Source organism: Lepidochelys kempii, chromosome 1 (assembly GCF_965140265.1).
Source record: "Lepidochelys kempii isolate rLepKem1 chromosome 1, rLepKem1.hap2, whole genome shotgun sequence".
Lineage (NCBI taxonomy): Eukaryota > Metazoa > Chordata > Testudines > Cheloniidae > Lepidochelys > Lepidochelys kempii.
The window spans coordinates 313,375,958-313,397,688 of record NC_133256.1 but is presented as its reverse complement, the minus strand read 5'-3'; the positions used below and the strand labels follow the sequence as shown (position 1 = coordinate 313,397,688).

At 47.1% G+C, this 21,731-nt stretch overlaps 1 protein-coding gene across 1 annotated transcript in view; it reads left to right on the top strand.

The window, feature by feature from the left end:
- MOV10L1 (Mov10 like RNA helicase 1) overlaps positions 1 to 21,731 on the top strand; it is an 83,236-nt gene that overhangs the window by 43,565 nt on the left and 17,940 nt on the right. Inside the window, exons 19-21 of the mRNA XM_073331779.1 lie at positions 3,569 to 3,690; positions 4,933 to 5,032; positions 14,280 to 14,444. Coding sequence (XP_073187880.1) covers positions 3,569 to 3,690; positions 4,933 to 5,032; positions 14,280 to 14,444 — 387 coding nt within the window. The remainder of the gene's footprint in view (positions 1 to 3,568; positions 3,691 to 4,932; positions 5,033 to 14,279; positions 14,445 to 21,731) is intronic.

The following is a 21,731-nucleotide window of genomic DNA, read 5'->3' as shown; positions in this document are numbered from 1 at the left end:
CATTACCCAGTCCACCCCTCCCTCGATGTGGAGAGGATACACACTAGCCTTTGTAAACTGAGCTGAGATTTCCCGAGCACTTCAAAAAAAAGCACACTGTTTTAGGTAAAATATTAACTACAGAAAGATAAATTTTAAATGAATATAAAGAGCAAGCATAGAGATCCAAATTGGATACTTAAGAAAAAAAATAAATTACAGTCTGAGTTTTACAAACTAAACAGGATTTGAATCAAGCAGTGTCTCACCCTGACAGATGGTGCAAGCAGGTTACAGATCCTCAGCAGGTAGGCTGGAACTCGTTTCCAGCCTGGGACCAGCCTCCTCAGTTCAAAGTCTTTATCCACCAGACATGTCTTCTAGGTTTTGAGTTGAAGGGGGAGAGAGGTCCAGTAATGATGTCACTTCCCCTCTTTTATAGTTTCTTCCAGCTTGCTGCAAACATCTGTTTGTGATGTAGGGGTCTGCTACCATTGGTAAAGAAGTCTCCATTATTTACATGTTCTCTCTGAGAAGTCTCCATTGTATACAGTTCCTGAGATAGTGGATTCTGTCCTTGATGGGTGTTGATGAGCCATTATCTGCTGTCTGGTTAATCCATTGTTGTACCTAAAAGGCTGTTTGTGGGTGTTCCATCTTCAGAACATATTTCAGTAACACATACATGTCAAAACTTCATAACCTCACATACAGTGATAGCACATACAATCCAACAGGATATTAATGTTCAACAGATCAAGACTTTTAAAATGGTACCTCAGAAGGCATACTTTGTATGAAACGTACCTAATTATATGACAGTGGTGAATATGGGAGTTTCAGGGTGGCACTCTAAGGTACAGCATGTTCAGTGGTGGATTGCCCACAAGGCCCATGCCTAGGGGCCCTGCCTCCTGCTCCTCCTTTTCTACCCCCATTTCCTCGGCTAAGTTCCCTCTAAGCCGCACGGCAACCTATTAAGCGCTGCGCAGGCACTCAGGCTGCAGTGGGGACAGATGCCTCTCCCCCAGCCCCAGACCTGCTGCGGCAGGGGGAGGCGCCTCTCCCCACCAGCCCCGGATTAGCCGGGGCCTAGGCACCCCAACCCAGCCCTGGACCTGCTGCAGCTGGGGGAGAGGCACCCCTCCCCAGTCTGGTCCCAACCCAACCCAGCCCTGCTGCGACAGGGAGAAAGGCGCCTCTTCTCCTCCCTCATCCCCTCCCTACCCCCTCCCAGTGCTGCTGCAGGGAAAGAGCTGGGGGGAGTCCTCTCTTCCCACCATAGCCCTGGGGCAGCCTGGACCCCCAGCCGAAGCCCTTACCTCCCCGCACCCCAGCCCTTTGACCCAGCCCTGAGACCCTCATCCCCAGAGCCTGCACCTCCCTCTGTCCCCGCACCTCCACATTCTGCCCCTGAGCTCCCTCCCCCTCAGCCTCACCCCCGCCACATGAATTTTATGTGCACCAATATGGAGGATGTGTTGCTCTGCACCTGTGTGGGAAAAATTAGAGGGAACACTGCCCTCCAGGATCCCTCCACCCTGCTGCTCCTCTTCTCCTTGAGGCCTTGGGCAGGCTGGAAGACAGACCCTGGGATAGGGTGAGCATATACCCCTTCGCCCCCCATCCCACGTGGAGCTGGTCCAAGCCCTTTTCCCCACCTCCTGTGCATAGCTGGTCCAAGCCAGTAGTCCAAGTCCCCCTCTTGCCTCACGTAGGGCTGGCCTGAGCCCAACTGCTCACCACCTCCCCGAGCCCCTTTTTGGCAAAACTGGGCATTTGTCCCATTTGCTCTTGCCAACGAGTTTTGCCAAAAAAGTTGGGATATCCAGGACCAAAATGGTACATATGGTCACCTTAGGCTGGGGTCCCCAAACTTTTTCGGTCATGCTTCTGCCACCCACCCCCCCAACCACCCCGTCCCTTTGCAGGAGCAGGGGGCCAGAGGTGTGGCTGGGTGGCAGTCTCTCCCCACCCCACCCCCCCCGTGGGGGCTGTCCTGGGCCCTACTATGCCCCCCACATATGTTCCTCTCTGCCCCCCTAGGGGGGTATGCCCCACAGTTTGGGGACAACTGCCCTAGGCTGAGGTAAGAGCTGCCCAGGGAGCCCAGAAAGCTGTGTGGATCCCTGGACCGTCCACTCTCCCTGGGTTGGGGACCGAGAACAGCCCCCAGCCCATGTCCCTGCCCCACGGGCACACCACCCAGTGCAGGTAGAGGGTCCAGGGTTCCCTACAGTGGCCCAGGTACCTTGGGCAGCTCTTACCATGGCCCAGCTTCCAGCTAGGCCAGGGGGCAGGGGCAGAGGTGAGGGGCCCAAATGTTCTTTGGGCCCAGGGCCCCAATAAAACTTAATCCGCCTCCTGAGAGTGTCACAGTAACATACACATCTATTTACTTATTTTAATAATTTCTTCGCTTACATTCAGAACACAGGAACATCCATACCAGAACAGACTAATGGTCTATCTGCAGTAGTGGGTATCCTGGTTTGAGTTGTGACTTACATTGGATGCCTAAAATCCTGCACCTCGCCATGCCCTGAAACAGAAGTAATGACAACCCTTGTCATCTTTGTCCTAAATAGTGATGCTGCTGATGGTTTTTTTTCCTGTATGAATTCTTCTTTTTAATTTTACTAAGTTTATTTGGTCAAATAATATGCAGCAGGAATTTTCCACTGTTCAATTATTCACTGCATTTTAAATACTTTTTTTTTGCGGGGGGTTGGCACTGTTTTTTTGGGTTGGCACTGTGTAGTTTTCATTTTGTCTTTTTAAGTTGGCTTTACTTTTTTTTTTCCCACCCTTTAATGTTGTGTCCCTGTGTTCTTGTTTTGTGTCACAGAGCAATTGATCTTTTCTTTGACAGTCATTATTTTATGTTCATCTCTTCTTAGGGCTTGTCCTTACATAGAGGGGTAATGTGCCCTTTGAGGGTATTATTTCTGAAGGGCATTAATGTGTTGAGCATTAATTGGTCCATGTGGACCCTGCTGGTATGCATAAAAGTTTCCCTAGTGTGCTTTAATGTTGTGCTCACTAGGGAACCTTTAGTGCATATCAGCAGGGTCTACACAGACCAATTAATGCACTATACATTAGTGCACTTCAGAAATCACACCCCCCCAAAAACACATTACACCACCATGTAGACAAGCCCTTATTGTTTTCCAGACTAATGAAGTCTACATTTATTTACAAAGGGAGATATGGACTATCTTTACAGCCCTTTTTGACCGTTTCTATTTGTGCAGTGTCCTGGTTGTACATATGTTAAGATTTGATCTTATAAAACTAAGAATAAAGAAAATACAATGTTATTTTTGTAATAAAAATGTGCTTTATTTTGCACTCCTCCTTGTTTGGGCAAACTCAGGACCGAACTCCCCTCAAAGTGCATTGCTGGGTCCAATAAATACTTAAAGTACAGCTTCTAAAATAAAATCTTATTAAAATATTTTTGTACAGTTTTAAATATTTAGTGGTTTTGAACTTCAAGCTGGCCTGTATAATTTACACATCATGAGCTTGGTGTGTGGCAGTTTTATAAAAAATACTTGAGTAAATAAGTGTCTTCTGTTTGCAGACAGTCGGTGATACAGTAAAACTTTACTGCAAAGATGGTGAAGATATTTGGAAAGCATCACGGTTCAGGATAATAATTACCACATGTAGCAGTGCAGGAATGTTTTATCAAATAGGAGTAAGGTACTGTGGATGCATGTCATTAATAGCTTTGGACACTTGGGGCTATGAAATAAATATTTGGGGGTACTCTGCAAAGTAGTTTAATCTGTTTAAACCAGGCAACTGTTAACAAGTAGTAAAACATTGCATTCCCAGCTAAGCTTACAGCCATATTAAATTTTAGTTAGCCCTTCCAGCATAGTTGAACTATAAAATTATCTCAAACGACATTATTTTCAAAATACGTAATTTAAAGATCAAAATCCCATAAAAGTGAGAAGACTGTGTGGCACAATTGTGGTTTTGGTTTTGGTTTTTTCCCCCTCTCCTACAGCAGTGATTCTCTGGCAGTTATGTGTATTGCCAAGGACCAACTGTAATTGAAAGCATTTTAGGAGTTAACACTGTAGGTCATGCTGCACTTGGAAGTAAGAACATAAGAACGGTCATACTGGGTCAGACCAAATGTCCATCTAGCCCAGTATCCTGTCTTCCGACAGTGGTCAATGCCAAGTGCCCCAGAGGGAATGAACAGAACAGGTAATCATCAAGTGATCCGTTCCCTGTTGCTCATTCCCAGATTCTGGCAAACAGAAACTAGGGACACCATCCCTGCCCATCCTGGCTTATAGCCATTGATGCACCTATCTTCCATGAATTTATCTAGTTCTTTTATTAACCCTGTTATAGTCTTGGCCTTCACAACATCATCACAGGTAGTGCTGATTGGGTCATTTTTCAATTATTGCTGCTAAAGCACTTAGCTCCCTTGAAACCATGGGTGTGTCTCTGTTCTCCTTGCCGCTACCTGCACAACACATGCAATCCTGCTTAGCTTAAGAATTACTAGCACTGCTGTGCTGGAACACAACACAGAACATCAGCTCTAAACTAATGACATTCTCCAGCTTATATGGCGGGTGGGGGGCAAAGGGAGGGTGAGGAAAAGTGTCATTTCTGTGTCAACTTAAATTTTCTATTCTGACCAAGTTAAAGAAAAACAGGAAATATTTCTGATATGTATCTTTCAAAATACGTGATGTCACAAATGAGAGCTAAGTTTACTAGGCTTTTGCTTTCTCCCCGGCAATATTATAAAGCTGTCAAGTGTTGAAATACCTCTCATGTTGAGATGTGACTGCATATAGCACACATACTTGATCCTTGTAATTTTTTTCAGAATTATTTGACCAGGTGAACCACAGGGTGGCAGAATATACTAACCCTAAAACAGCTGTCTGAAGTGATTTTATTTAACTCTAGGCTTGGGCATTTCACACATGTATTTGTGGATGAAGCAGGACAGGCAAGTGAACCAGAATGCTTGATTCCGCTTGGGCTGATTTCAGAAGTTAATGGACAGGTATGTATCTTAATATATGTATGGTTTTGTTGTTGTTTTGTTTTTATTAAAGGGTTTTAGGCTTGCTTTCTTCACTTCCAGTAACAGCTTCCTATTTCTAACGCGATCACTTCATGGCTAGTGATAGGATAAGTTGCTATTTCCAAGAAATGAGCGTGCAGTTCTGGGAACTTGTATTAGTTTGTTAATAGTGTATTATATCATGTTGTAAATACATGTTGCCACTTAATTTGAAGCTCTTAAGTTTTAAACAAATGCTCTAATTTTCAGCATTTTCTACTCTTAAGTAATAGTTTTGAGTACTTTTCATAATAAACACTATCTTGCTAAAACATACTTGTTTTTCAAGATGTGTTGCTCATGAAATTCCATTCTAGGTATGCGCGCGCCCATGTGCATGGTCATCCGAGATTTTGCCTTAGCGTCATCTGTACGGCCAGCTCTGGTGCCCCCTTGAGTGCCACATTCATGCATCGGTATATTAGGTGCCGCTGTGCCCTCTCAGTTCCTTCTTACCACCTGTGGTGGTTAGTCAGAGCGCCTTTCCTTGCATAGCAGGGCTAGCAGTTTCATCTCTTCTGACTTGAAGCTTTAGGGCCTTGTAAATAGTTTGTTATAGTAGTTAGTGTTAAGTACACTTCTATCCTGATATAACACGGGTTTGCATACAATGTGGTAAAGCTCTGACACGCTGCTCTGAGCAGTGTGTTAAGGGTGCCAGGCCAGGACCAAGGGGTTGGATAAGGGGCAGAGGGTCTGAGGGGCGGTCAGGGGCTCCCCCCCAACCCCCAGGGTCTGGGAGGCAGGAGCTGTGGGTGGGGCACTTTTGGGGGCCCCCGCAGTCCCAGAGCAGCCTGGGGGATTAGAGGGGTCCGGAAGCAGCCCGCTCAGCTTCCCTGGCCCCAGCCATGTCGCTCGGGGGAGGGGGCTTGGGGGAAGGGATACCCCGGCGCACTCACTGGCAGCAGCAGAAGTGGAGCAGCCTGGCCCCAGCCTGCTCCACTCTGCCAGCTCCCAGCCACAGTGCTCCACTTCCTGCCGCAGGTGAGTACGGGGAGCATCCTTTCCCCAACCTTCCTGCACTCGCCAGCGGCGGAAGCGGAGCACCACAGCTGGGAGGTGGTGGAGTGGAGCAGGCTGGGGCCACCATTGCTCCACTTCCCGCCACTGCCAGTGAGTGCCTGTCACGGGCTGGGGGATGTGGATATAAGTCGGAGCAGTCCAGGGGCAGGGAGCAGAGGGGTTGAGTAGGGAGTGGGGTCCTGGGAGTGATTAAGGACGGGGGGTCTCTGGAGGGGGCAGTTAGGGAACAAGGAACAGAGGGGCCCAAAGCAAGTTCGATATGACATGGTCTCACCTATAACGTGGTGAGATTTTTTTTGTCTTCCGAGAACCGCGTTATATCGGGGTAGAGGTGTAGTTCTTAAGTGTAGTTAGAAGTTAGTCCTAGCAGGGAGTTTGCCCCATGTGGGGCATGCCTCGGTCTCTGGGGTTTTAAGTCCTGCACAGACTGTAACAGGCCTATGCCTTTAAATGACCCCCACAGCAGCTGCCTCAAGTGCTTGGGGGAATCCCATGTGAAGGACAAGTGTCATATTTGTAAAAAAATTTTGACACAGGACTCAGAAAAAGCGGGATATTCACTTGGGGCTCTCCTCATGGAGGCTGCCCTTTGTCCAGCTTCTGAGCCGTCCCACCAAGACTCTCCTAGTACCTTGCTCTCGGTGTGCAGTGCACCCCCAGCACTGAACTCCGCCCGGCACCACTCCCAGTCACCAGTGCCCCAAGAGAAAACAAAGAAGCACGGCTTCCCATCACTGAGCAAGAAGGGCCATGAGACATCTGGCAAAGGACTCAGTTGGGGCCACCTGGCCGCTCTGGAGCCACGTGGATGTGCCTCCCTGGTCGGGGCCCTTACCCCTTAAAGGATCCACTACCGACTCCCAGGAGCGGTAGGGGTCTCAAACTTGTGGCAGCATCAACGTCTTCCCAACCAAGAAAGTGCTGAGAGAGCAGAGGCCTCCGCCAGCACCACAGGAAACGGCAAAGGCTCCCCATGAGGGCAAGCCAGCTGCTAAGACCCCCTCGGGGGCAGTGGCACTCCACCAATCCCCTGAGACAAGGCAGTGCTCTCCTCCAAGCTGCAGATCTTCGGATCTGGGGTTCGCCCTCGGTCTCCAGCACAGCAATCGCAGTCCCTGCTGTTCAATGTGGATTGCATAAGGGGAGGCGCTAGTCTCTGTATTGCCAGCACCATTCATCCTCCCGCCAGTCATCCTCTCAGCGCAGATCTCAGTCGCCTGCCCTGTGGGGAGCACTCCCTGTCATGCCTCTGGTCCTCTCGATACCGACACCAACCCTCTCACTTCAGGCACCAGTCTCCAGCGGCAACCGTCAGCAGGCAGACGCGGGCGTCGATGGCCCACTGTGGTCACCAGAAGGGGATTCCTCTGGCACAGAAGGGCAGTTCAGCCCCTCGCCCAGACTCCACCAAAGTGATTGGGCTCTCAAGGCTGCGCTGATGTTGACAGTGCCGCCTTGGCAGCATGGCCAATGGCCAGCACTGTAGCCTTATTGGAGTGCATGGGGCATGCCAGTCATGACAATGCCCCCTTCGCATTGTTCATCTGCCACTGCCTCGGAGCAACAGCTGGCAGTACGGACAGCACCAGACTCAGTGCATGAGTCACACTCGGAGGCCAGGATAGAGGAGGCTGCACCCACCCCTAAACCTCCTCAACAAGCTTCTCAAAAAGTTGAAAGGTTTCAGAATAACAGCCGTGTTAGTCTGTATTCGCAAAAAGAAAAGGAGTACTTGTGGCACCTCAGAGACTAACCAATTTATTTGAGCATAGGCTTTCGTGGGCTACAGCTCACTTCATCGGATGCATACTGTGGAAAATACAGAAGATGTTTGTTTTTATACACACAAATCACGAAAAAATGGGTGTTTATCACTACAAAAGGTTTTCTCTCTCCCCACCCCACTCTCCTGCTGGTAACAGCTTATGTAAAGTGATCACTCTCCTTACAATGTGTATGATAATCAAGATGGGCCATTTCCAGCACAAATCCAGGGTTTAACAAGAACGTCTGAGGAACAGTGCGGGGGAGGAAGGAATAAACAAGGGGAAATAGGTTACTTTTTATAATGACTCAACCATTCCTAGTCTCTATTCAAGCCTAAGTTAATTGTATCCAATTTTCAAATGAATTCCAGTTCAGCAGTCTCTCGCTGGAGTCTGGATTTGCAGTTTTTCTGTTGTAATATCACAACTTTCATGTCTGTAATCACATGACCAGAGAGATTGAAGTGTTCTCCGACTGGTTTATGAATGTTATAATTCTTGACATCTGATTTGTGTCCATTTATTCTTTTACGTAGAGACTGTCCAGTTTGACCAATGTACATGGCAGAGGGGCATTGCTTGCACATGATGAACGAGCCTCTGATAGTGTGGCTGATGTTATTAGGCCCTGTGATGGTGTCCCCTATATAGATATGTGGGCACAGTTGGCAGCGGGCTTTGTTGCAAGGATAGGTTCCTGGGTTAGTGGTTCTGTTGTGTGGTATGTGGTTGCTAGTGAGTATTCGCTTCAGGCTGGGGGGCTGTCTGTAGGCAAGGACTGGCCTGTCTCCCAAGATTTGTGAGTGTGTTGGGTTATCGTACCAAAAGGACCGACGGTAAAAAATCCATTACGATCTACATACCACACAGACTATGCTGACAGCTTGTGCCACACGCTCTCAAAGAAACTGCGGAACCACCTGATCAACATCCTCTACAGCAAACAGGGAAAGATAAAGAATGAGCTCTCAAAAATGGATACTCTCATAAAAAAAACCAACCTTCCACGCAAACTTCCTCGTGGCTGGACTTTACTAAAACTAGACAAGCCATTTACAACACACACTTTGCTTTTCTACAAAAGAAAAAGGACATTAAACTTTCTAAACTACTACATGGCACAAGGGGCCACAGCAATGGTTCCCTCAACCCACCCAGCAATATTGTTAATCTATCGAACTATACTCTTAGCCCAGCAGAAGCAGCTGTCCTGTCTCGGGGCCTCTCCTTCTGCCCCTCCACCCCCACAAACATGATACAGTTCTGTGGTGACCTAGAATCCTATTTTCGACATCTCCGACTCAAGGAATATTTCCAACACACCTCTGAACAACATACTAATCCACAGAGACCTCCCTACCAACACTACAAAAAGAAAGATTCTAGGTGGGCTCCTCCTGAAGGTCGAGACAGCAGACTGGACTTCTACATAGAGTGCTTCCGCCAACGTGCATGGGCTGAAATTGTGGAAAAGCAGCCCCACAACCTCAGCCATGTGGAACACAATGCCATCCACAGCCTCAGAAACAACTCTGACATCATAATCAAAAAGGCTGACAAAGGAGGTGCTGTTGTCATCATGAATAGGTCGGAATATGAACAAGAGGCTGCTCGGCAGCTCTCCAACACCACTTTCTGCAAGCCATTACCCTCTGATCCCACTGAGAGTTACCAAAAGAAACTACAGCATTTGCTCAAGAAACTCCCTGAAAAAGCACAAGATCAAATCCGCACAGACATACCCCTGGAACCCCGACCTGGGATATTCTATCTACTACCCAAGATCCATAAACCTGGAAATCCTGGGCACCCCATCATCTCAGGCATTGGCACCCTGACAGCAGGATTATCTGGCTATGTAGACTCCCTCCTCAGGCCCTACGCTACCAGCACTCCCAGCTACCTTCGAGACACCACTGACTTCCTGAGGAAACTACAATCCATCAGTGATCTTCCTGAAAACACCATCCTGGCCACTATGGATGTAGAAGCCCTTTACACCAACATTCCACACAAAGATGGACTACAAGCCGTCAAGAACACTATCCCCGATAATGTCACGGCTAACCTGGTGGCTGAACTTTGTGACTTTGTCCTTACCCATAACTATTTTACATTTGGGGACAATGTATACCTTCAAATCAGTGGCACTGCTATGGGTACCCGCATGGCCCCACAGTATGCCAACATTTTTATGGCTGACTTAGAACAATGCTTCCTCAGCTCTCATCCCCTAACGCCCCTACACTACTTGCGCTATATTGGTGACATCTTCATCATCTGGACCCATGGAAAAGAAGCTCTTGAGGAGTTCCACCATGATTTCACCAGTTTCCATCCCACCATCAACCTCAGCCTGGTCGAGTCCACACAAGAGATCCACTTCCTGGACACTACAGTACTAATAAACGATGGTCACATAAACACCACCCTATACCGGAAACCTACTGACCGCTATTCCTACCTACATGCCTCCAGCTTTCACCCTGACCACACCACACTATCCATTGTCTACAGCCAAGCTCTGCGATACAACCGCATTTGCTCCAACCCCTCAGACAGAGACAAACACCTACAAGATCTCTTTCAAGCATTCTTACAACTACAGTACCCACCTGCTGAAGTGAAGAAACAGATAGATAGAGCCAGAAGAGTTCCCAGAAGTCACCTACTACAGGACAGGCCTAACAAAGAAAATAACAGAACGCCACTAGCCGTCACCTTCAGCCCCCAACTAAAACCCCTCCAACGCATTATCAAGGATCTGCAACCTATCCTGAAGGTTGATCACGCGATTACATACATGAAAGTTGCGATATTACAACAGAAAAACTTCAAATCCAGACTCCAGCGAGAGACTGCTGACTTGGAATTCATTTGCAAATTGGATACAATTAACTTAGGTTACTTTTTATAATGACTCAACCATTCCCAGTCTCTATTCAAGCCTATTTCCCCTTGTTTATTCCTCCCTCCCTCCCGCCCCTCCCCCCCCTCCACTGTTCCTCAGACGTTCTTGTTAAACCCTAGATTTGTGCTGGAAATGGCCCACCTTGATTATCATATACATTGTAAGGAGAGTGATCACTTTACATAAGCTATTACCAGCAGGAGAGTGGGGGGGGGGGGGAGAGAACCTTTTGTAGTGATAAACACCCATTTTTTCATGATTTGTGTGTATAAAAACAAACATCTTCTGTATTTTCCACAATATGCATCCGATGAAGTGAGCTGTAGCTCACGAAAGCTTATGCTCAGATAAATTGGTTAGTCTCTAAGGTGCCACAAGTACTCCTTTTCAAAAAGTTGAAGTTTCACATGGTCTCCCTGGCCACAATCATCCCTTCCCAGGTCACAGATGCTTCCTCCATTTCATAGTGGGTAGGCTCCATTTTTAATTCACAGTGCTACCCTTTGGCCTCTCATCGGCCCACAGGGTGTTCATAAAATATATGGCGCCGTGGCTGCTTAGCTGAGATGCCGAGGGGTCCAGGTCTTTCCATATCTCAACTGGCTCATCGAGAGCAGGTCTCAGGAGCAAGTGCAGAGGATCCTCAATCTGGTGCATTCCACTTGCCACAACCTGGGCCTGTTAATAAACGAGAAAAAATCCATTTTAAGGCCAGTCCAACAAAGAGAGTTCATTGGGGCGGTTCTTGACTCCATGTGAGCCAGACCCTTCCTTCCGTAAGCATGTTTTCAGGCCATGTCAGACCTGATCTCCCATGTAAAGAACCACCCGCTCACCACGGCTCACGCCTGTGGCTGTTGGGCCATCTCTGGCGCTTGCAAGCACGGCTGGCGTTGGTCTACATTCCTGACAGGCGTGACCTGGACAGGGTAGTCAGTGTACCATACCACATCAGGCCTTCCCTGGGTTGGTGGTTGGACCCCGAATCTATGTTGGAGGGAGTCCCCTTTGTGACCCCATCCCCGTAGCTGACCCTGGTCTCCAGTGCTTCAGACCTGGGCTAGGGAGCCCACCTAGGCAAGCTGAGCATGCAGGGTCACTGGTTGTGGGATGATCTGGCCCTCCATATAAACATCAAGGAGCTCAGAGCGGTTTGCCTGGCCTGTCAGGCATTCTTGCCCCACCTGAAGGACAAGGTGGTGCAGGTCCTGACAGACAACACTGCTGCGATGTGTTACATCATCAGGCAGGGCGCTGCCATGTCTTTGGCTCTTTATCAAAAAGATCTCCACCTTTGGGAATTTTGTGTGTGTCATGCCATTCATCTGATAGCCACATACCTGCCTGGAACCAGGAACGTCCTGGCAGATCACCTCAGCAGGACTGTCTCCTCTCACCACGAGTAGTTGCTCCATCCGGAGGTGGTCAGCATAATCTTCCAGAGGTGGGGGACTTCCCAGGTGGGCCTGTTCGTGTCCAGGCAGAACAGAAAATGACACGTGTTCTGTTCAGTCTGGGAAACTGACGGGCTCCCTGCCAGACATCTTTCTCATTCTGTGGTTGGGAGCGCTGATGTATGCCTTCCCACTAGTGCCACTGATTCACAGAGTCCTTGTGAAGATCGGGCAAGACAAGGCAAAAGTTATCCTAATATCCCCCACGTGGCCTCGCCCAGCACTGGTTAGGCAAGTTACTGAGCCTTTTGGTAACCTCCCCACTGCAGCTGCCTCTCTGGCCGGATCTGCTGTGACAGAACCACAGCAGCCTTTTGCATCTGAACCTGGTGGCGCTGCACTTTATGGCTTGGCTACTACATGGCTAAGCATGGAAGAATAGGCATGCTTGACCCGTGTCCAGCTGGTCTTGCAGGGTAGCAGGAAACCCTCCACAAGAGCGACTTACCTGGCCAAATGGAAAGATCCACATGTTGGGCCTCAGAATGCGTGTATTTGGGTCAAGCAGGCCCTGCTGCAGGAGATCCTGGATTATCTGCTGCACCTCAAACTCCAACATTTGTCCCTGTCATTGGTCAAGGTCCACCTGGTCGCTTTCTCGACTTTCCATCCTCTGTTTCAAGGCAGGTTGATCTTCATTCATGACATGGTAGTACAGTTTTTGAAAGGTCTGGAGTGTCTCTACCCGCATGTTTGAGACCCCATTCTCCCACTCCCCTGGACCTGAATCTCATGCTGTTGAGGCTCATGGAGTCTCCATTTGAGCCTCTGACTTCCTGCTCTCTTCTGGAAGGTCTCGTTCCTGGTCACGATAATGTCAGCCCCCAGGGTGTCCGAGTTCAGGGTGCTTACTTCTGAGCCTCCCTATATGGTCTTCTACAAGGATAAGATCCAGCTGTGACTGCACTCAGGGTTTCTGCCCAAAGTTATTTCCCAGTTTCATACTGGCCAGGAGATGTACTTGCCTATCTTCTTTCCAAAACCTCATGTGTCAGATGAGAGTAGACTACACACCCTGGATGTCTGGAGGGTGCAGGCCTTCTACATAGATAGAACAAGGCCGTTCTGTAAGTCAACACTGTTGCAGTGGCAGAACGAAAGGTCGCCCAGTGTCTGCTCAGAGAATTTCGTCCTGGATCACAGCCTACATCCGCTACTGCTGTGATCTGGTGAAAGTGCCTCCGCTGGCAATCGTGATGGCACACTCGACTAGGACACAAGCATAGTCAGTGGCCTTCCTGAGACAGGTAGCAATCCAAGAGATGTGTAGGGCCGCTACCTGCTCGTCTGTTCAAACGTTTGTCTCATTTTGCCCTTACCCAGCAAGCTTGAGATGATGCTGGCTTTGGCAGAGCAGTGCTGTAAGCTACAAGACCACGAACTCTGAGCCCATCTCCTTTGATAACTGCTTGTAAGTCATCTAGAATTGAATCGACATGAGCAAGCACTTGAAGAAAAAACAGTTACCCACCTTTTTCGTAAATATTCGAGATGTGTTGCTCATGTCCATTCCATTACCCCTGCCCCTCTGTTGGAGTTGTCGGCAAGAAGGAACAGAGAGAGCGTAGGGCCGGTGGCACCTGATATACGAACGCCTGAGCATGGCACTCAAGGGGGCGCCACAGCTGGCCCTTCAGATACTGCTAAGGCAAAACTAATGACCACACGGGCACATGCACACCTAGAATGGAATTGATATGAGCAACTCATCTCGAACAACAGTTACGAAAAAGGTGGGTAACTGTGTTTTTGGGGGGGGTTTTTTGTTTTTTTTCAGGTGCAAATAATTGTATCATATTTTATCTTTAAAAGAATAAAATTCTTGTACATTTGTGCAATAAAGTCAGCCATCAAGTTAATCATTACTTTGCACCTTCCCTCCACCCACTGAATAGTGTTAGCCATTTGAGAAAGAATGTCTACAGTATTGTAACAGCAGTTGATTTTTTTAATCCTTAGTTTTTTAAAAAAAATGTATTCATCTAACTTTGTGTCAGTTCTAATACAGAAGAGGGTTTTTACTTCTTCTGCAGATAGTGCTCGCTGGAGATCCAATGCAATTAGGACCAGTAATTAAATCTAGACTTGCAATGGCTTACGGATTAAATGTATCCATGCTGGAAAGACTAATGTCACAATCTCTATATCAGAGAAATGAGGATACTTTTGGTGCATATGGATCGTACAATCCTCTATTGGTAAGTTAAACTGCAGGGTTTGTTTTTTTTTAAGTGAGCTGCCCTAAGAAGAAAAAATACGTGGATGGGCGGAGGGAGGGAGTTTCACTTCTATTGTTGCTTTCTGATGTATAAAGAAAGGAGGACCGAGTTTGGTCTTCTGTGGTTTTGTTGGAAGACTTCAAGATTTCAAGTGTGTATTGTGAGTTTTCTTGTACCTTATTTATTAAAGAGTTAACATGTCTACCCCTTCAAAGATGGTTTTCCCCCTCAACTATGTGTTTAGACAGTGGAATAATGTAAATGTTAGACAAAAAACAAAATGCTTAACGTTGACTTAAAATCCCTTCCCTTTCCCATTATCCACTGTGACAAAGCTCTGTCCTTGTCTCCGTGGGTCCTGCGTTTCCTGGCGGATTCTGCTAGCCTCAGAGGCTCACTGTGACCCTCCACGTAGCTCTTCTCTCTCTAGAGGCAAGGGTCACAGCCTGCTGAGCTATTTTCATCATAAGCCAGCAAGGGAGGTGAGGAGAAGCAACCCTCCCTCACACAGTCTCTGTTATCTCCCAGTCTCAGTGATTAATCGGGGAGGGAGCCCAGGCTCACCCTCTACTCTGGGTCCCAGCCCAGGGACCCTAATAGTAGCAGCTATGGTAGCTGACTTTTTGGAAATAGGACATGTAGAATTCCCTGGGCCACTTCCCCACAGCAGCCCCCGCTTCCTCAATATCTACTTCACCGTTACCTCAGGGCCTTCTTCCTTGTGCCTGAAATGGTTTGTACTGCTCTTTGCTCAATTCCTCCAACAGTGCAGCTTCCTCCTACAGCTCCTGACATGCGCCCAACTAACTAACTGGAAGCTTTTAACTAGTTTCACCCAGCCCCTAATTGGCTTTAGGTTTCCCAATCAACCTAGCTATCCTCCCTGCCTTCTGGAAAGATCTTAATTGGCCCCAGGTGTCGTAATTGACCTAGAGGAGCTGGCATTTACTTACCCTGGTACCAGGGATTTATTTAGTCTGGGGCCAATATATCTATCTCCCACTACTTTTCTATAGCCATCTGGCCTTGCCCCGTCACACCACCTTTCAGGGCTTGTCTCAAAGAACACTTAGTCGTGGCAAGCTGGGATGTAAATCTACCCCGCAGTAGCCTGCTATGCACTGTGTGCATGTAGAAACTGCTGCTCACTAAAAGAAGTACTTCGAGTGGTTGCACATTCCAATCGTGTGCTCACCCAGTGATTCCAAATAGTGATCACCATACACACTCCCTTTTGTGCCTTGGCAAGGGACACATTAGGAGGGGTGCAATATCTGCCGTTTGCTCAAGAAAAGAACGCATGTTTCCAGAGACGTGCCTGTTCAGCACCTCATGGAGCATGTGATGAGGACAGCCTCAGTCCCAAGGCCCTTGAGTAAACACCCTGCCACCCTTGTGCAGACTGCTGCTGTGGTTGTCTTGACAGACCTCTGGACTTGGAGAATATTCTCCACGGAGAAAGAAGGGTCAGCCTTCTGCTCCGGGGCCTACCGAAAAGAGGGGACATGACAGATAAGAATCCCTTGAAGTTGAAGAAATATCCTATTCAAAAAGGACTCAGAACATCACTGGAACTCTTTAGGTACTCATGGTGGAGCTGGGCCATTGACCCATGTCTCCCTGATATCATGGATATCTGTACCATGCCGTCAACTCCGGTACAATCAGCAGGACAGCCATTAAGTCTCTGGATGCTGTTTCAGTACTGACAACTTTGCAAGCTTATGAGGCAGCAAAGGATTTGTTATGCATCTCCATTCCAGACTCTCCTGTGAAGCAGGAATCTATTGCACTGCAGTTGCTTTTGTTGTCTCAGCTTCTGTGCAGAGACTGTTAGCAGTACTAGTATCTGTACAAGCTAATAAATATGGCGGGGACTCAGCATCTTTGTACTCTCTTTGGCAGCGGTACACAGCATGTCAGCACCAGTACATTCTTTAGCCCTGATACAAGAATGATAGTCAGAGTTGAGTACTGATTTACAGTTGATATTGTGGCACCAACTACAAGGTCTTTCTCGGCACAGATTCATGATGCCATACCTTTGCCGTTTCAGGGTGCCACTGCAGTGTAGACTACCTTACTTAGGTACCGATGTTGGTCTCTTTATAATGGGCTACAGATAAGTCAGGTTGCCTAGTGGCCCCATCAGTCTTTGAACCTCCAATGACCACTGACTACTCAGGCGGCTCTTTGGAGTCTGTCTTGGAATATTCTGGTAATTTACCATCCCGTCCTTGGTGCAGTGAGTCTAGCAAGTTGTCTAGGCAGCCTCTGAAGGGCCTCAATGGTTCTGGGAGTGGGACCAATCATTCATCAGAGAGAGATCCTCAGGGCCTAGTAATTACTGGCTGACCCTCAGTAGCCTTCTTTGCCCTCTTGGGGTGCTTTGTGATCTCCCCCCCCCCAGATCTTTATCAGTGGCTCCATCTAGGGGAAGGTTGCCGAGCATCTGGCAGAACAGCTTCCAGAGCTATCTAGGTTGGAAACATGCAGAGACAGTTTCCCCTGAGCAGCCAATATTATGAGAGGAACTGTTTCCTGTTTGTTTCCCATCACAGGAGGATCTGTCATTTCTTGTTAACCTGTCTTCCTCCTTGCCCATTGACTCAATGACCCCTTGTCAAGGTTCCTCCCCCACTCTGAACTCTAGGGTACAGATGTGGGGACCTGCATGAAAAACCTCCTAAGCTTATCTTTACCAGCTTAGGTCAAAACTTCCCCAAGGTACAAAATATTCCACCCGTTGTCCTTGGACTGGCCGCTACCACCACCAAACTAATACTGGTTACTGGGGAAGAGCTGTTTGGACACGTCTTTCCCCCCAAAATACTTCCCAAAACCTTGCACCCCACTTCCTGGACAAGGTTTGGTAAAAAGCCTCACCAATTTGCCTAGGTGACTACAGACCCAGACCCTTGGATCTTAAGAACAATGAACAATCCTCCCAACACTTGCACCCCCCCTTTCCTGGGAAATGTTGGATAAAAAGCCTCACCAATTTGCATAGGTGACCACAGACCCAAACCCTTGGATCTGAGAACAATGAAAAAGCATTCAGTTTCTTACAAGAAGACTTTGAATAAAAATAGAAGTAAATAGAAATAAAGAAATCCCCCCTGTAAAATCAGGATGGTATATATCTTACAGGGTAATTAGATTCAAAAACATAGAGAACCCCTCTAGGCAAAACCTTAAGTTACAAAAAAGACACACAGACAGAAATAGTTATTCTATTCAGCACAATCCTTTTCTCAGCCATTTAAAGAAATCATAATCTAACACATACCTAGCTAGATTACTTACTAAAAGTTCTAAGACTCCATTCCTGGTCTATCTCCGGCAAAGACCGACTATAGACAGACACACAGACCCTTTGTTTCTCTCCCTCCTCCCAGCTTTTGAAAGTATCTTGTCTCCTCATTGGTCATTTTGGTCAGGTGCCAGCGAGGTTACCTTTAGCTTCTTAACCCTTTACAGGTGAGAGGAGCTTTCCCCTGGCCAGGAGGGATTTCAGAGGGGTTTACCCTTCCCTTTATATTTATGACACCCCTGGACTCTTTTTTTCTGATTCAACTTTCAGGAGTTGCTGAGAAGAATTATTGTAGCTTTGGGCATATAAGCTGAGCTTGTTCGAGAGAAGTCACAGGCTTTTCGATATTCTACAAATGGCTGCCCCTGGAAGGGTAGCCCATCCAATTAATGAGACTCTTCTAGAGCTGGCAAAGACCTTGCAGCCCACATTGGCTTCCTTAGCTCCTACAGCTAAGCGTACAAACAATGTCTTGTTAAGATACCAGTCTTTGAGTGCTTTTATTCCCCATCCTGCCCCAAACTCCAGTAGTTATGGGTGCACCAGTGAAAGATCGTGTCAAGGGAGATTTAACTCAGCTCTCAAAGAAAAAGAGCCCAAGAGGCTTGATTTACTTGGGAGACAAATTTATTCCACCTCCTCTACAAATCTATATAGTGAACCAGCAGGTAGTGTTAGCTAAATATGACTTTGTAAACTGGGATACAAGGTCCATATTTACTGACAAACTACCAGAAGATGCAAGGGAGGAATTTAAGGCTTTCCTGAAGAAGGTTGCGTGGTCACCAAGATGTCATAGCAAGCACATACTGGAATGACTGCAGCTTCTTCTAGAATAATAGCCTTTGCAATAACAATGAGGTGAGCCTCGTGGTTACAGAACTCGGGCATTGCTTCCGATATCCAGCAAGCTATAGAGGACCTCCCCCATTTGATCATCTATTTTTGTTTTCAGACAAAACTGATGAAACTTTACGTTCATTTAAAGACTCTCCTGCTACTCTTCATTCATTAGTGGTCTGTGCCCCAGCCTCCAAAAGCTGTTGGTAATGTTGCTGTGGGTGTCAATACTAACATCAGTATTACAAAGAGCCACCATACCAACTCCCAGCTCGACACAGCCAGCTCATCTTCAGTCAGTTACTAGGAAGGAACCCATATGACTTCTCTTTCAAGGACAGCAATACTCAGTGATCTTTCTGCCATTTCCCCCACACTGTTTGGGGACAGATTATCCCATTTCCTCATGCTTGGAAATCTAGAACAATGGACAAATGGGCCCTAAGCACTATGCACTAGGCTATTCTATCCAATTCCTGTCCACTTTGCTTTCTCACCAATCCCATCGCTTTCCAGGGACCCATCTCACAAGTCAGTGCTCCTTCAAGAAATTCAGACTGTTAGCTCTAAGGGCCATAGAGGAAATTCCCCTTTAACATCAGGGAAAGGGGTTTTATTCTCAGTACTTTCTCCACATGCAAAGGGGGAGGTCTGACACACATGCTGAACCTTGAAATCTCAGCAAGTTCTTTAGGCATGTAAGATTTCACATAGTTCCCTAATGTCAGTCATTGTTTCCCTTGACCACAATAACTGGTTTGCTGCCTTTGATCTTATCTTCAGGCTGCTTACATACATGTGGCAGTACTGCCAAGTCACAGAATGTTTTTAAGACTTGTAATAGTGGGCCAACACTGTCAATACACAATACTTCCCTTTTAGCCTGCTGTGGGCCCTGCATGTATACCCAAGTGCATGGCAGTAGTGGTGACCTACTTGAGGAGAAAGAATTCATGCCTTCTGAATGATTGGTTAGGACAAGGCAGGTCTGAACATCAGACCTGAACTCTTGCTGAACAGGAGACCATCTACATTAGTCCTGACATGGAAAATTTGAATTAATTGGGGCTGTAACACTGCCTGCCGTGGTAGAAGAACATGAGTACCAACCTCAGGGCAGACTGTTAGGAACCAGGGCACAAACCCCAAATAGGCTGAGAGTTCCAACTTAAATTTCACCAACCAATATCAAGTGGAAACATCTCAAGTATTATACTGACCCTAACATGGAATCACAGACAATTCCCTTGGGTACTCTGACCTATCTCGCCACCCAGCCCTTACACCAAGAATCACCACTCTATTCAGATTACTCACAGTCCCAAAGCACTACTCACTTACCACAGGTCAGTTTCACCTTAGATCTAACACCAAAGACAACACTTACAGCCAATTCTATAATAAAGTATATAAAGATTCATGAAATATTAAAAGGAAATTACAAGGTTAAAGCAAGCAAACAGTCACATGCATGAATTACTCTTCAATTTTAAAAGGCAATATAGGCTTCTGTAATCAGCAAGCTCTGTTTGAGCTTTAGGGCTAACTCAGGCTAAGCAGCTGGGGATCTCTTGCTATGCCTAGATACACCTTGCTGCCAATGCTCCCCCCAAGTCCAAACAGCATAGAGATACCTAGTTCCTTCTCTTGGGATTTTGAGCCCCTCCTGCCATGTGGTCTGAGCTGCAAACTCAGCTGATGGGAGGAATCCGCTTGCATGACTCATTGTCACAGGGAGGAGAGAAGAACAACAAAAGTCTTTTGTCCTCTTATTGACAGTACATACGGAAATTCCAGTTGCAACGTCCCACAATCTGGTATCGATGGACTTTTCCTTTGGGGAAGGGCGTAATACCTTCTGTTGAAGGTCAGCTCTTCACACTAATTAATGTGTCTCTCCTGTCTGGTGATTTCCCAACTCACAATACAACTGCTCAAATATTACCTTTACAATGTAGGCTACAGATGTTCTAAATGAGATTAATTCACACAGCTACTTGCAAGTATTCAATAAACTCTGAATACCAAATGCATGCTTCCAATCTTAATACCTGTTTTACCAATGCTAACACATAAGTGAGCCAGACTGATTCCAGCTATGTATTTGTCAGTGTTCAATTGAAACATAGGGACCTTGGCATGAGAGGACACCTGATCTGCCAGTGTCACGGGGCCCTACTCCATTCTGCAAATTTGATGGCTTTTCTCTCTCTAGAGAAATCTCAGACCATTCACTAGTTGTACTTATCTCTTAAGTCAGATCCCACCGTCACAATCTAATGATGACTAAGGCTTTTAGGCCATATTGCCACATGTACTTGTGTGACCCAACATGCCTTGCTTCTCCTGTGCATCCTTCGAGCGTGGCTGAACTCAGTGTATCAACCGAAAAGACATCCCTTAGAATACTGGTACGGGTTTGTCCTGCAGTCCTATAGCCTCCAGAGTGGTGGATGGGTCAGAAGAACACATGCAAGGGCGTACCCTTTTCTTGCCACCTTCAATTGTTACTGATGCTTCCCTCCTGATAGGACAGGGTGCTTATCTAGAAGGGTTACAAACCTAAGAGTTAATATGGAGAATTGCCTCCTGCTCTATCTGTGTCCGCAAATTCTGCACGATTCAGAGGGCTTGTTGTGCTTTTCTGTGTAAAGAGCTTGTTGATCTAGAAGCTGACCAAATATACAGCCACAGTGTACTACCTAAACAGACTGGGACAGCATGATCTGATCAGCTTTGTCTAGAGGTGATAAATCTATGGGACTTTTGCATCAAAGAAGGGGTTGCTCCCATTTCCACACACTTACCAAGTTCCCAGAATTAGTTGGCCAATCACCTCAGCAGGAGACTTTCCCAAAATCACAAGTGGTCCCTGAAGAATAGTGTGCTCCGAACCAACTTTCAGGTCTGGGGTATTTCAGCATTTGACCTATTCACAACAAAAGACAAGAAGTGCCATCGGTTCTGTTCCATTCTGAGTGAGCCAGAGTACAGGTTTGCTAACCCAAACCTTTCTCTCAACATGGGGACTGAGCTTCATGTATGCATTACCCCCATTCTGCTTATCCCACAGGTTATTGTCCAAGTAAAACAAGACCAGGCCAGGATAATTC